Here is a 17048-nt window from a genome sequence, read left to right as displayed (position 1 = left end):
AAATCTTTCTGTTCGAGCTCTGATTTCTCTTATTTTATTTTGATGATCATTCCTACCTACGTAGGTTGGGCTCAACAAAATATTTTCGCATTCGGAAGAGAAAGTTGGTGACTGAAATTTCGTAAATAGATCTCGCCGCGACGAAAAACGTCTTTGCTTTAATGACTTCCATCCCAAATCGCGTATCATATCTGCCACACTCTCTCCCCTATTACGCGATAATACAAAACGAACTGCCCTTTTTTTGCACCCTTTCGATGTCCTCGGTCAATCCCACCTGGTAAGGATCCCACACCGCGCAGCAGTATTCTAACAGAGGACGAACGAGTGTAGTGTAAGCTGTCTCTTTAGCGGACTTGTTGAATCTTCTAAGTGTCCATCCAAAGAAACGCAACCTTTGGCTCGCCTTCCGCACAATATTATCTATGTGGTCTTTCCAACTGAAGTTGTTCGTAATTTTAACACCCAGGTACTTAGTTGAATTGACAGCCTTGAGAATTGTACTATTTATCGAGTAATCGAATTCCAACGGATTTCTTTTGGAACTTATGTGGATCACCTCACACTTATCGTTATTTAGCGTCAAATTCCACCTGCCACACCATGCAGCAATCTTTTCTAAATCGCTTTGCAACTGATACTGGTCTTCGGATGACTTTACTAGACGGTAAATTACAGCATTATCTGGGAACAACCTAAGAGAACTGCTCAGATTGTCACCCAGGTCATTTATATAGGTCAGGAACAGCAGAGGTCCCAGGACGCTTCCCTGGGGAACACCTGATATCACTTCAGTTTTACTCGATGATTTGCCGTCTATTACTACGAACTGCGACCTTCCTGACAGGAAATCACGAATCCAGTCGCACAACTGAGATGATACCCCATAGGCCCGCAGCTTGATTAGAAGTCGCTTGTGAGGAACGGTGTCAAAAGCTTTCCGGAAATCTAGAAATACGGAATCAACTTGAGATCCCCTGTCGATAGCGGCCATTACTTCGTGCGAATAAAGAGCTAGCTGCGTTGCATAAGAACGATGTTTTCTGAAACCATGCTGATTACGTATCAATAGATTGTTCCCTTCGAGGTGATTCATAATGTTTGAATACAGTATATGCTCCAAAACCCTACTGCAAACCGAGGTCAATGATATAGGTCTGTAGTTCGATGGATTACTCCTACTACCCTTTTTAAACACTGGTGCGACCTGCGCAATTTTCCAATCCTCGCGTACATTCTGGGAAACTTGTGACACGGATCATTCAGCAGCCGAGAGATAAGGTTCAGAGTAAAAGTGTTTCGAACAGATCCGTAGTCTCAAACGAGCATCAAATTCTCGCTGCAGTTTAAGAGTAGCACAGATGAAGTTATAATCACATGATGGTCACGTCACTGTCGTTGTGAGATGTACATCTTTTGTCATTAAGTTCGACACGTCGCGAACAATAAATTTCGTATTTTTTAGGTTCGCTAGTTTACTCAACAGACCAGACTTTCAAGTTTCTAAGTGTCACATCTTTATGGCAAAAAGTAAAATATTTTACACCATTTCGAAACAACAGTTTTGACCACACCCGGTAACATGGGAATGGGAGTTGTGGCATAGCCAGTGGAATGATATGATGGCTGTCGAACATTTGTACTAAAAAGCTTCTGAATATTAAGAAAAAAATAACACGACAGACATTATTCGCCTCTTAAATTTGGAAAATGTTTAGTAATGAAACATCAGCGTTCATTGACACAAGTGCGAAGCCTATAAGGCCACAACCCTTTACTACCCTGTGGAAGGAAAGTGTGGGAGTGGGAAATATATAAATTAGAACTACTCAGTGGTCTTTCCCACTAAGGAACCACGATGTGATTGGTCAATTACATTTCTGTTAATCCATTCAGAATACCTTGCGTAATTTATTTTCTTTACTACATAATTAATAATTACATTTATACGAACTTCTTTACGCATTTATATGCACCGTGCAGTATTGACGCAGCCATTCATATTACAAAAATACAAAGTCGATAATATGGACATCGCATACAAATCAGACAGTATCTATAAATGTGGTTGCAGTACACGTGTTACAATTTGTATTAAGGCATGACTCATCGTCAACAAAATGGTCAGAGAATTTCTTGGAAACTAAGTGGTAAACGAGTTTTTCCGCAAAACATTGAAAATTAATTGTTGAACACTCATACTCTTTTGATATTATTAGATCACTTAAACATTGATTTGACCTAATATTCTTGAGTATTTATTGTTTGTATCTAGCAAATTTACTGTTGGTTCTTCAGTTGTATGCATAATATTTAAAGAGACTTGTTATTCCACATGGGAGTCTCTGCACAAATGATAATGAATCACTGTTTACCTTCGTTCAAAAAATGGTTCAAATGGCTCTGAGCACTATGGGACTCAACATCTTAGGTCATAAGTCCCCTAGAACTTAGAACTACTTAAACCTAACTAACCTAAGGACATCACACACACCCATTCCCGAGGCAGGATTCGAACCTGCGACCGTAGCAGTCCCGCGGTTCCGGACTGCAGCGCCAGAACCGCTAGACCACCGCGGCCGGCTTACCTTCGTTCAACAATTTCTGCATTGGCACACTTTAATGCATTACATCAGTATTATAACAGCAGCACAATCAAAGGTTTATGTGTCCTGAGGAGACTTTTTCTGTCACTAAACATTTTGGAAATCACGAAGCAAATTAGTGTAAAGGATGCTGAGCTAATGCGGACAGGGCGTTCAACAACAGTCATTGTTGAACACATTCAGTGACACAGTGTGTTTATCATTTGCCTTTTGATCTGTGCATGAGAAGACTTGTAAAAATCCATCATTTACAGCAGAGTGGTGAATAGTCGTTCATAGACACTTTCCCAAACTTGCACTGATTCACGGTCAACGGCATAAAATAAAAGGATACACGCCCAAAACGTATGTTAACAAATACCGAGTGATGTGTCGACAGAAGTGCCGACACAGTGTGGTTTGAGGGGACCGCAATGCACGCTATAAGCACACGAAGGATGGCGTGAGGTCTGAAAGAGGATACGTAATGAATGCTATAAAGAAAAGTACGTAGCTGCTGGAATACTTAACTTTAATCCATCCTTGTTGTACATCGCTATTGACGATACAAGTGAGACTCTGTAGATTCAGGCAATAAACTACTAATGGCGCCTTGCTAGGTCGTAGCCATTGACTTAGCTGAAGGCTATTCTAACTATCTGCTCAGCAAATGAGCGAGGCTTCGTCAGTGTGCATCGCTAGCTACGTCGTCCGTACAACTGGGGCGAGTGCTAGTCCGTCTCTCGAGACCTGCCGTGTGCTGGCGCTCGGTCTGCGATCACTAACAGTGGCGACACGCGGGTCCGACATGTACTAATGAACCGCGGCCGATTTAAAGCTACCACCTAGCAAGTGTGGTGTCTGGCGGTGACACCACACCGAGATTTCTACGATAACAGTCTATGAGACTTTCACACCAATAGCTACTGCATAGCATACATCATTCTCTTTGGTGTGCTTATGGTTCGCTCTAATAGAATGCTATGCGACGTAGCTGGTGGAGTAGCTATTTCGATAAAAGACAAATGGTCTCTGTTGGTAGTTACTCAACGCAGGTAACGCCCATAATCTTGGCTAGCAGATAATGCTGCGTTCCGTGCATTTACGTAGTGGAAACGGTGGTTAGTTTGGGCGGACGAGAAGTATGGATTACTTTGTGATTCTCGTGTTTACCGCTGACCAACGGACGTATGCAGTACCTGGAATGAAGCACAGACGTCAGTTCATCATTTGGTGCAACTTAAGTGATGCAACTGTTAAATTTATGTCACAATCAAATTTTATTTGTTTTTGAGTGTCTAAACTGGTGAATGTTGTAATGTTCAGCATCGGTTTGTACTGTTGACGGTAAGAGGTAATACGTTTTATCATACTGGTAGTAATATGTAAGTAGTCTGACGTTTGTTGGATGGTGTAATGAAATCCCACTCACTCAAGAGTTTCTGTTGCCATAGTGTTTTAAAATTCAGCTTCAGTCGGGTAGTATGCACAATACCCATCTCGGGTGGTGTGTGATAAACGAGTAAATTTTCTTTTGATTTTGAGTTAGTTTTTAAGATGTGATGCCGAGTTCAAGAACAAACGTGCAGCTGACGGTCGAGGGGAGTGGTTTGAGACTACAGTGAACCGAGCGGTTTCAAGAGTTTTGGCGAAATGGCCGAAAGGGCTGCTGCCGATCATTTTAATTTTCCTACACTGAAGAAGAGATTAAAATCAGTTGTAGAGGATCAGCAGACATGATGAGATTTTCACACTAATACTATTTGTGGGGAATTTCTTTAAGTAAACTGGGTCCATCGTGAAAGATTTGAGAGCTGGACACACGAACTTTGTGCAGAAATTGAGTATTCATTGTATTACAATGAAAAAAAATTGTTTTTAGTTTCATCTTTGAAAATCAGCCAAGTGTTGTTTAGCTAACTTGTGCAAAAGAGTCAAAATGTTATTTTCCATAGTAAAATTTATGTTTCTGTTGTACTTTTGATATCCAACCAGTTTACATTTGTTTGTGAACAACAAAAACAACTTTTTTTTCTAATAGCTATATTTTGTTGTATGGTTCATACTATCCGACATTCCTTCAGTATCTCGACTGTAAGTCTATCAAATTTTTTTAATGGTTATGTCGTCTGGTTAGAAATCTTTTGTTCACCATTTGCAAGAAAACAAATGTTCACATAAAGGTTTTATGCAGTTATACCACTTTTAAAAAGCGACAAGACTTCTATACCAATACATACCATACAGCCGCCGTTTCCCTGCTCATAGTCGAAAACACATTATTGCTTTCAAATGTTCGGAAGTGGATGTGTTTTACGAAAGATCATAAACACAGGGTGACGTTAATTCCGAAACTGTATGGCTACAACAATGTCAAAGTAGCAGCACGAAGTATTGCACCTAACGTTGATAGTGACCGTAAACAAGTGAATATCGGTTTGAAGTCATTTATATTGTCTTCCATTTCTAATGAAAGGATTGTTCCCTTCACTTAGAGCGCCGAGAGACTTGAGAGTGAACAATGAATACATTAATCTGTGAAGTAACCGATAATACTCTTTACTTATCGTGTCTCGCAAACACATGTATAGTTATTTCACTCTATCTGGAATCTTTCACACATATTAATAACTTTCCATTATCCGATACACTTCAGAACGCCACATATGATTACACCAGCAATCCTTCACCACTAGACACTTACTGAATCTATTTAACATCATTAAAATACACATCTGACTGATAAGACTGGCCATGCAATACTAATCAGTGGCCGAGTGTTGAATAATTTACTTGATATTTACAAACCACTATGACACATTAAAATTTGGCTGGTCATTCGCATGCTTTACCAATATTAGTCAAATGTGTATTTTACTTTAATTTACTAATTTTAATATATCCATCATCTCAGACGCTTACAGCTAAATTCGCTAAATGTCGTTACTATACTTGCCCAAAAGCAGCTCTACAGTAGTTTTCTAACAACAACAAACGAGGACTGTTTGTAGGACACTATAAAAACTGGATATCTCAGTTTCAGATTTTGCGTTGAAGTCTTTCTCTGTACTGCTGCTAATACTGTAGGAAACGATGCAAGTACCAACCCTGTATCATTTAGTTCAAAGGCATGTTCAAATATAGCACCTGGAGTATATCCATTAGATTCCTCATGGAGACCGATATAAGTGCCTTCTACACGCACAGTTAGAGGCCTCCCATACATTCTGTACTCTGTGCTTTGCCCGTGAACATGTACATTTATGTGCTTCAGTTCGTTATTTATTAGCTTATTGCGTTAAGATGGACCTAAATACAGAGTGTAATACCGTTAGAAAGAAATCGACTGGCAGGAAAGACTTCGGAGCTCATGAGGAGGCTTCACTACATCACAATGTAGTGATATGCGTGCACTAGCAGATCTGTTCATCAATACGCCCATACACAAGCTGATCCAATGCTACTAAGCTAAAGTGAGTAATGCCAACAAAATTTTGGTCGAGAAAATTTTCAGTGAAACTGGGGAATGGAATTCTTATTCAGTCTTCAAGAAAGATTCCTTACTCGGATGAAAAATATCACATGCCTTACAGAAACATGTGTCAGTGCAGCCACTGAAGAAAAAAGAAAACCAGAGAAGTGGAATTAAATTTCAAACCACTTAACATTTCTTTTTCCGCGTTTGTTATTTTGAAGTATTTCCTTTTCTGTATTAGTTATATTTGTGATCCAATAAAACCGTTATTAATGGCAAACAAATATTATACGACGTTTGAAATGTTTTTCCTTTCTTAAAACAAAAATACAATTTGGCTCTTACGCCGTTTCCACAAACACTCCTCAAATGTCTCTAATGGTACTAATAAGCCGTACAAACACCGAAATTGTGTAAAACATGTAGTGACTAGCTACTATTAGTGCTGCAGGGCCATTTTACTGCTAAGTCCTCTAGCGGCGCAACTCAGGCAAAGTGTCCAGGCAAGAATTATAAAAGCAAGAGATTTATTTTAAGCAACTCCTACTCTGGCGGTTAGTGTGGCTGCCTCTAGATCGGGGGATCCTGGTGTCGATTGCCGGACAGGTCGGAAATTTCTTCCCTCGGGTACTCTTTGTTTGTGTTGCCCTTATCATTTCATCTTATCACCATCGTCGCACATGCCACCGGAGTGGCGTCAAATAGAAAGACTTGCATCACGCGCACGAAAAGCACCAGGCGGAATCTTCCGGCCAACAATGCCATACGATCATTTCATTTAAAATTACAAGCAGAAATTCTATTTCAGTGCGTTTGAAAATTCAAAGCTATAATCGCCAAGTATAGATGTTGATTGATCCGATGGAAGCAAGGCGCAACTTGGTGTATGTCGAACAGTAAATTTAAAGTGCAGCGAAAATAAACTTAGGAAAATATTGTTCAGTATTTACACACGAGTGCACCACTGGCGACATTTTCTCAGTAATTATCGACAAGCCTCGAGCATCACGTGCGAGTTAGAATCTCATCTCTGCTTCACACAGTATGATTGTGGACACCTTTGGAGAGCTAACTCCTTCGTGAGTCATTTCCAACTCTGGCTATGGGTGTTTCGGGAATTTTGGAAACTGTGGCTACTAGCAGGTGACCGAGTCTCGAAAACTTAGAGTCAGGGACTACAATAACACACTCTTCTATTGAAGTCACTGTGCCATGTTTACTGTTACCATATGAGCTTGCCGAATGTGGAATCGATGTACACCTTTTCAATCGCCATACGCAAGCATTTTTTCTTGGTATGCGTGTACTGTGTACTATGAGCATTGTGGAGTTACTACCATCTACTCCATATTTACAATAAGGTCAGAATTGGGTTAGTCATGAAAAATCACTTATTTAACCACAGATATGTTACACGTATGTATGGCTAAAGGATCACCGATCTGCGCTTTCATTTACTCGTTTCTGCTCATAATGCTCCATGAGATGTGCAGGAGATGTACACTCGAGTGAGAACACTCTGATATGGATCCACTAACGGACAGGCTAGCATTCGGAAGTAGGCTTTCTAGACCCTGCCTAAATCATAAGCAAAATCAAGGATGTCCAGAATATTGTAGATTATATTGCCACATGATTTATGCAGCAAATGAGACCTCTATTCACAGGACAATATAGGAAATTGCTGGCCATAGTAGAATGAGATGAACAGGATGCGAGTGTACGTTTGTTATTTTTTAGGTAGTTTAAGTGGATCTTATGTTAGTAAAAGTTTGTAGAGTCGACTTAACTACGCTGAGTATGGGCGTGTTTTCAGGCATCAGCATCCTGTACACCAAGCCCGAGAAGCCCCCACCCAACCTATTTTCATTTTTGGACCCATTCACGATAGATGTATGGATCTACATGGCAACTGCTTTTCTTGGTGTATCTGCGATTTTCTTCGTGTTAGCAAGGTTTGTAATACACAGATGTTGCATGAGGTTACATACATCTGTTCTCTTCTTCAGTCCGGAATCATATTTTATCTAATAAGCATTTTGATACACTTCTGTTGCTTCTTTCGCTAACTTTTTTTGTTCTGCGTTGCGTAATTTCTTAAATATATGGCATTTTGATTCTTTGGCTCGATGTTTTACTTTGCTGTGTTTACAATAAAGTATTTCTTTTGTCATTGTAAAGAGTTCATCAACTACCAAATTAACACAGCATATAAGTTTCATACAGTTGTCTTTGCTTTCTCTTGGGCCTAAAACTATATTTATGCATCACTTCTGTTAATCCTATGTTTATTTATTCATTCATTTTTCCACTTGTCTACTTCATTTCTATCAAGTCTAGTATTACGAACAGACCTGTTGTGCAATTACGTACTCCCTATATTTGCTGCCGAAGCTATTGTGATATTAATAAGTCACTGTATGTTCTTTTCATTTACTTCTTTGGAGATATTCTGTTCAGAGTTCTTAAGATATAACTAAACCAATTCATCGTTGTCATGCGGAAATTACTTAGGTGAAAGAAATGGTATTACTTTCAAACTTAATCAGGATAGTGTTTCAAAGCCGAGTTCACAGTTGTATAGCGTAGCCCAAATAAAGCAGATGTTTCTTAATAACAAAAGGAATCAAACTACACTTTTTGCAGATTCAAGTCGGTTGTTCTTCGTTCAACAAAAAGTTACATTTTTTCCATGACTCTAATACAAGGCTATTAACGGCCGATGAGTGGCTGTTAGATATGGGGAAGTTTCATATGAGCTTTGTGTCATTCACTGTTTGTAATCCAATTACCTTCTGATTACCTGCAAGCAAATTTTAAATTTTAACTTGAGACATGTCCTTATGTGTTTTGTCTGTTCACTTCTACATACTTATTCTCACTGAAATTAGTTCCTGTCTTTGTTGGTGTTTCTTTCTAATCTTGTTAAACAAAAATGAGGCTTCTCTTGTGTCTTGTGCACTTATTTTGGTGTATGTCCTGCGAAATATTAAGAATAACGCGTGAAAACTGTTAGCAATATGTGCTTGATTATTATTCCAAAACTTCTGTGTGTGATGTTCAGTCTAATTAATAGTGTATTGTAATATAGAAGGAATGCGTTTATTAGACCAAATGAGATTAAAAAGCACGCATGACAATACAAATAATCTACATTCTCTATTACTTTGACCATTTAGTAAATAGAACCACAGCATTTTTGAAGTATGATGATTGAAAGTTTATGGACATAATAAGATTAAAATTTCGTGATACATTTCATTTTTCATTAACTAAGATTTATGCTTTTCCCACGAATGTGATCTGTTCCACATATACACTCCAATGTAATAACTACATAAAAAGATCATATGTTTTTCGTTTCAGAATGGCACCGAATGAATGGACGAGACCGCATCCCTGTGATCAAGACAGCTCAGAACTTGAAAACACGTTCAGCTTGATAAATATTCTTTGGTTCACAATGGGATCTCTCATGGGTGCCGGATGCGATCTCCTACCAAAGTGAGTCGTTAAATATCTCCTTCAGCCTACTAAGAAAGGAATGTCCACATGTGGATGCACACAGATTATCTTAAAAAGTATTGCATTACAAGTATTGCATTACATGATTTGAAATCGCTTCCAAGAAAATGCCCAACGTATCGACCACAACGTCTGCCGATATCAAAGATTCGCGTGCCGATAGGAACAGCCATCTGTGTGCTCTCCTGAATCCTCGAAGATTAGGCCCTTGGTCCGTTGTTTCTGTCCCTGTATATCAGTGATATTTCATCACTGTTATATTCTTGGAAGTATTACTTATTTGCTGACAAGAACATTACATCTGTCTTATTTAGAACTCACTATACGGCCGTGCTTCGTAGCGGAAGTTAAAGAAGGGTCTTTGCATACCGTTCTTTTTTAGGGTTCCTTATCTCAGTCGGTAAAAACGGAACCGCTATGTGATACTTCATCTATAGAGTAAATCCTTTTTTCCTAGGCAATAAGTCAAATATAAATAAAACCTATCGAAAGAAGCAAAGCAATTTCGTTACGTTTTTAATGCACAAAGGGAAATCATGAAATCCGTATATCCTCGCCACGTAAATTCAGTGTCAATGTTTGTATTTGTAACGTAATTCTGCCACTGACGTGAACTTTGAACTTTCGAAAATACTTGTGTAACCGAGGCAAAAAAAAAAAAAAAAAAAGAAAACAACCCAGCGCCAGCCATGGTTTTTTTGTGTACTACGAAACTAATAGCGCCATCTGTTGTTTCTTTGGCGTGTTATGCCGTGACAGTCGTGTCACTAAGGAAAAAATCTGAACTGTTAAGCTGCGCAGATTCTTAAAACTTTAGATTACGATGTGCATTTTTTCCGTAAGGCGATTTTGATGAAATAAAATCTATATGTTGCCCCAAGCTACGCTCGAGTCGCCTATGGAAAGCACATGAAAATTCGTCTAGCGGTTTTAGAGACACGACGGTTTTATTATCAGTGCACATCATTACATCTTATAAAAAATGTGTGTGTGTGTGTACGTGTGTGTGTTCCACATGTCCTAAACCACTGGATCGATTTCAACTAAATTTGGTACACATACACCTCACATTGAGGCGTCAATCGCTGTGGCGGTAAAAACCACCTACCTGTCAAAGGTGTGGGCGGTGGGGGTGAAAAAGAAGTGTAGTCAACGACGCGTGAATTCCCAGACTTTATCCACTCAGTATTTGAGAACGATATCACCTAGTGCCTTGTAAGAAACTATGCGCACAATTTCAATCTTTACGATACTTTTTCTCGCTGACAACCCCTACAAAATCATGAAAGGAAATATGTTTATCTCATTCAGTAAAAGTACCGCATGAGGTACTTTTTTCCTACTAATTGTATTCGTGACATAGTTTACAGACAGTATGCACATGTATCCAACAATATAAGTGAAAATTATATTATTATACGACACACAGTACAGGATATATGACGTCAGAAACAATGAGGTGCGTGAAAAACAGCCTCATTGTGCACGACGTTTAAATGTATTACTTAGTTGCTACTATCTCCAATCGCAGCACGTTTGGCAGACAGTATCTACATCTACATCTACATCCATACTCCGCAAGTCATCTGACGGTGTGTGGCGGAGGGTACTTTGAGTATCTCTATCGATTCTCCCTTCTATTCCAGTCTCGTATTGTTCGTGGAAAGAAAGATTGTCGGTATGCCTCTGTGTGGACTCTAATGTCTCTGATTTTATCCTCATTGTCTCTTCGCGAGATATACGTAGGAGGGAGCAATATATTGCTTGACTCCTCGGTAAAGGTATGTTCTCGAAACTTCAACAAAAGCCCGTACCGAGTTACTGAGCGTCTCTCCAGCAGAATCTTCCACTGGAGTTTATCATCTCCGTAACTCTTTCCGCACATGCCACTGAATGTACCTAGAAAATTCTCAGGAAGTATGACATCATAAGCATGAAGCACAAGGCCATACACTGAGTGATACGGACGTGGACACACAGCTATAAGTAAATACTTGGGGAGCATCGGATTCCTGCGCTAGTATACACGTAAATGAAAGATAACCTTTGTTCAGTATCACGAAGGACACAAGACCCGGGTCTCAAACTACCCGTCCGTCTCTGATGATCTCTTTATTGACGGGATGTCAAATCCTCGTTGACCACGATGGCACCGAAACAGAGGACGACCGAAGAAAGGCAGAAATACTGAATTCAGTGTTCCGAAACTGTTTCACTGCGGAAAATCGTAACACAGTCCCTGACTTCAGCCGTCGCACGGACGCCAAAATGGAAAATATTGAAATAAACGATATCGGAATTGAAAAACAACTGCTATCACTTAGTAGCGGAAAAGCATCCGGACCAGACGAGATACCCTTAAGATTCTACAGTGATTATGCTAAAGAACTTGCCCCCTTTCTATCAGCAATTTATCGTAGATCGCTGGAAGAACGTAAAGTACCTAGCGACTGGAAGAAAGCGCAGGTCGTTCCCATTTTCAAGAAGGGTCATAAATCAGATGCGAATAATTATAGGCCTATTTCGCTTACGTCAATCTGTTGTAGAATAATGGAACATGTTTTGTGTTCTCGTATTATGACGTTCTTAGATAATACAAATCTCCTTCATCATAACCAACATGGATTCCGCAAACAGAGATCATGTGAAACTCAGCTCGCCCTATTTGCCCAAGAAATTCACAGTGCCGTAGACACTGGCGAGCAGATTGATGCCGTATTCCTGGACTTCAGGAAGGCATTTGATACGGTTCCGCACTTACGTTTAGTGAAAAAAATACGAGCTTACGGAATATCGGACCAGGTTTGTGACTGGATTCAGGATTTCCTAGAAGAAAGAACACAACATGTCATTCTTAACGGTTCAAAATCTGCAGATGTAGAGGTAATTTCGGGAGTACCGCAGGGAAGCGTGATAGGACCTTTATTGTTTACGATATACATAAATGACTTAGTTGACAACATCGGTAGCTCCGTGAGGCTATTTGCAGATGACACGGTTGTCTACAAGAAAGTAGCAACATCAGAAGACTCGTACGTACTCCAGGAGGACCTGCAGAGGATTAATGCATGGTGCGACAGCTGGCAGCTTTCCCTAAACGTAGATAAATGTAATATAATGCGCATACATAGGGGCAGAAATCCATTCCAGTACGATTATGCCATAGGTGGTAAATCATTGGAAGCGGTAACGACCGTAAAATACTTAGGAGTTACTATCCGGAGCGATCTGAAGTGGAATGATCACATAAAACAAATAGTGGGAAAAGCAGGCGCCAGGTTGAGATTCATAGGAAGAATTCTAAGAAAATGTGACTCATCGACGAAAGAAGTAGCTTACAAAACGCTTGTTCGTCCGATTCTTGAGTATTGCTCATCAGTATGGGACCCTTACCAGGTTGGATTAATAGAAGAGATAGACATGATTCAGCGAAAAGCAGCGCGATTCGTCATGGGGACATTTAGTCAGCGCGAGAGCGTTACGGAGATGCTGAACGAGCTCCAGTGGCGGACACTTCAAGAAAGGCGTTACGCAATACGGAGAGGTTTATTATCGAAATTACGAGAGAGCACATTCCGGGAAGAGATGGGCAACATATTACTACCGCCCACATATATCTCGCGTAATGATCACAACGAAAAGATCCGAGAAATTAGAGCAAATACGGAGACTTACAAGCAGTCGTTCTTCCCACGCACAATTCGTGAATGGAACAGGGAAGGGGGGATCAGATAGTGGTACAATAAGTACCCTCCGCCACACACCGTAAGGTGGCTCGCGGAGTATAGATGTAGATGTAGAACTAAACCCTAAGAAATTAAAGGTCATCCTCATCTCGCAACGAAACTTTAACTGCGGATTTTTTGTGCAACAGTTCTTCGCACACTCTTTGGTTGTATCCAGTCACCTTATCAGATAATATTAGAAGATCAAGCCATAGTCTTGAATGGACATCTAAACTGGGAACAAATAAACTATCAGAGACGCAGGAAACTCTCTCTTGTTACATGCAGTTCAAAATTTAGAAAAATATTTTCCCTAAAATAAAATAAAAACTAGTCCAATCTTTAATTCCGGTGCATCTTTACTATTGTGATGCAGTTCAACACGGCACAAATATCGAAAGGTTCATACGAACCGAATAGCGAAAGGTTCATACGAACCGAACTAGCAATGAATATTTGCGTAAGATAGATATGTAACGTTGGGTTGTTTAGTCACGGTAAGTCCCCCCTATGTCCGGTTAGAGAGACTGTGACAGGATGGCTGATCCGATTTTTACATACTACGTTCTCTTCATCGACTTTTTAGTCAGTGGTGTCCTCGACATACTGCCTCACATTTCAAATACCTATCATCATTCCATAACAGCAATAGAACATATTGGCTATACGTATGTATAACACAAAACCTTTTTCTATTTCTTTCAGATAGCTCCCTTGTGTCCAACAGCGAACTAGTATTTATGTCACATTTTCAAAACTATCCATCCATTCTTGCCGCTTCTCTTTGTTTTTATTACATATTATCTGCTAACGTTTTCTTATTTTGTTTGATGCTGGTTCCCTATAGCAACCAACTACTTTTCCAGATTTGCTTCTCTGTGAACTCCTGCAGTGCAATTCTTTTAGTATATCATTAACCTCATTTCACAGAAACATCACATTATGAAAAAAAACTAAAGATAATGTTAATGTTTCGGGCATTATTATAAGAACATATTTTTGTTACTATAAGTTTATTATTATTACTGTTCTTCTTATTAATAATAATATTATTATCAGTTGTAGTAACAATAATTATTATTATGTACATCTTATTTAAGTGTGGTTATTGCAATATCAAATTTCTAAGGATATCTGATTAGATACCAGTTGATATAAATACATGTATAAACTAAAATAAAATTTTAAATAAATTTTTCGGGCTTTCTGCTTGACAATACTGTGCAAATCCCACGATATTTCGTCGATACAACTGCTCAACATCTTCAGGTGCTGGTAGTTGCTGTAGTCACGGCTGCAACAAACGACTGATGATAACAGCGTGGCGGTGTCAAAATTTACTAGCAGGCGATAAGCGTGCGCGTGAAGTCGCCCGCAGTTGGATCAAAGCGGCGCTCATAGTGCCCCCAGGCGGGAGTCGAGGAACGGCCTTTCACGCTTGCGCTTTAGGCAAAGATTGTGCTGCCGGAAACTGCTGTGGCTAGAAGCTGAATTAAATCTCAGCAACGCGAATATTTAATGCTCCTTGCGAACTTGTGTTACCAATGACACCTTCCAAAATTTGATCGGAGATTTTTCATGAAAAATCACGACGTTTAGTGAGGCACCCAGGTAGAGCCTAATCTGTTTTATGTTTACATCCAGTTAACTAAGATAACGTACACCGCACTGTTAGGTGAGAAGTCCCCTAGGGTTTCACTCGCGTAAGGCGAAATATTCTCAAACTTCCACTTTATTAGTTACATATCCAGTGAGAACTAAAATATCTTCTGTGATGAGTGCTTATACGGTATAATTTCTTGTCCATACTGTTCATAACAGTGCGAGGCGGACAGGCAGAAAGAGAGAGAGAGAGAGAGAGAGAGAGAGAGAGAGAAGGAAGATGACGAAAACCGATGCTGATACACGGCCTTCTCGTCTAATATAACATCAAATAGGCCACCGAATTGAATGTCTTCATCCAACAACAGTGGTACCTCTATCGACAGTGGCACATACCTACAGGTTATGAGATATTGCGGAGGGATTTGACATTTAAGTCAGAGCTTTGGTGCCAAGTCTCCTGATGAGGAACTTAATAACAACATTTCTCTGACCCTTGTAGGTCAAATGTTGATGATAACTGACTTCATAAAAATTATGCGAATCTAAATTGAGTCCTTGATTAAGGAATAAGGCTCTGGAGCTTGACGGTGGTATTGAACATCGCATGATGGGGACGACACTGCGACCATTACTCTGGTAGCACCTGAAAGACTTACAAATCGTCTTACTCACTTGTTAACCAACTAGTAATTTTTTCCGGAGAATTTTATTCAGTTTTGTGGCGAATGAAAGTTCTAACAATGATATCCCATATTCATTCTAAAATATCGAATTTTCACGATACCATTTTCATCTACACTACTGGCCATTAAAATTTTTACACCACGAAGATGACGTGCTACAGACGCGAAATTAAACCGACAGGAAGAAGATGCTGTGATATGCAAATGATTAGCTTTTCAGAGCATTCACATAATGTTGGCGCCGGTGACAACACCTACAACGTGCTGACATGAGGAAAGTTTCCAACCGATATCTCATACACAAACAGCAGTTGACCGGCGTTGCCTCGTGAAACGTTGTTATGATTCCTCGTGTAAGGAGGAGAAATGGATACCATCACGTTTCCAACTTTGATAAAGGTCGGATTGTAGCCTATCGCGATTGCGGTTTATCGTATCGCGACATTGCTGCTCGCGTTGGTCGAGATCCAATGAATGTGAGCAGAATATGGAATCGGTGGGTTCAGGGGGGTAATACGGAACGCCTTGCTGGATCCCAACGGCCTCGTATCACTAGCAGTCGAGCTGACAGGCATCTTATCCGCATGGCAGTAACGGATCGTGCAGCCACGTTTCGATCCCTGAGTCAACAGATGGGGACGTTTGCAAGAGAACAACCATCTGCACGAACAGTTCGACGACGTTTGCAGCAGTATGGACTATCAGCTCGGAGACCATGGCTACGGTTACCCTTGACGCTGCATCACAAACAGGAGCGTCTGCGATGGTGTACTCAACAACGAACCTGGGTGCACGAATGGCAAAACGTCATTTTTTCGGATGAATCCAGGTTCTGTTTACAGCATCATGATGGTGTGTGTGAAATCTTATGGGACTTAACTGCTAAGGTCCTCAGTCCCTAATCTTACACACTACTTAACCTAAATTATCCTAAGGACAAACATACACACCCATGCCCGAGGGAGGACTCGAACCTCCACCGGGACCAGCCTCACAGTCCATGACTGCAGCGCCTGAGACCGCTCGGCTAATCCCGCGCGGCAGCATCATGATGGTCGCATCCGTGTTTGGCGACATCGCGGTGAACGCTCATTGGAAGCGTGTATTCGTCATCGCCATACTGGTGTATCACCCGGCGTGATGGTATGGGGTGCCATTGGTTACACGTCTCGGTCACCTCTTGTTCGCATTGACGGCACTTTGAACAGTGGACGTTATATTTCAGATGTGTTACGACCCGTGGCTCTACCCTTCATTCGATCCCTGCGAAACCCTATATTTCAGCCGGATGATGCACGACCGCATGTTACAGGTCCTGTACGGGCCTTTTTGGATACAGAAAATGTTCGACTGCTGCCCTGGCCAGCACATTCTCCAGATCTCTCACCAATTGAAAACGTCTGGTCAATGGTGGCCGAGCAACTGTCTCGTCACAATACGCCACTCACTA

The 17048-nt window shown here is 40.4% G+C and overlaps 1 protein-coding gene across 1 annotated transcript in view; it reads left to right on the top strand.

Annotated features, from left to right (window-relative positions):
* The window catches only part of LOC126456137 (glutamate receptor ionotropic, kainate 2-like), a 219972-nt gene that overhangs the window by 156443 nt on the left and 46481 nt on the right, over positions 1–17048 (top strand). Inside the window, exons 12-13 of the mRNA XM_050091891.1 lie at positions 7877–8015; positions 9427–9564. Of these exons, the coding sequence (XP_049947848.1) occupies positions 7877–8015; positions 9427–9564 (277 nt within the window). The remainder of the gene's footprint in view (positions 1–7876; positions 8016–9426; positions 9565–17048) is intronic.

This window comes from Schistocerca serialis, chromosome 2 (assembly GCF_023864345.2).
Source record: "Schistocerca serialis cubense isolate TAMUIC-IGC-003099 chromosome 2, iqSchSeri2.2, whole genome shotgun sequence".
Taxonomy (NCBI): Eukaryota; Metazoa; Arthropoda; class Insecta; order Orthoptera; family Acrididae; genus Schistocerca; species Schistocerca serialis.
Note: the sequence above shows the minus strand (reverse complement) of the source record. Positions and strands in the feature narration are given on the sequence as shown.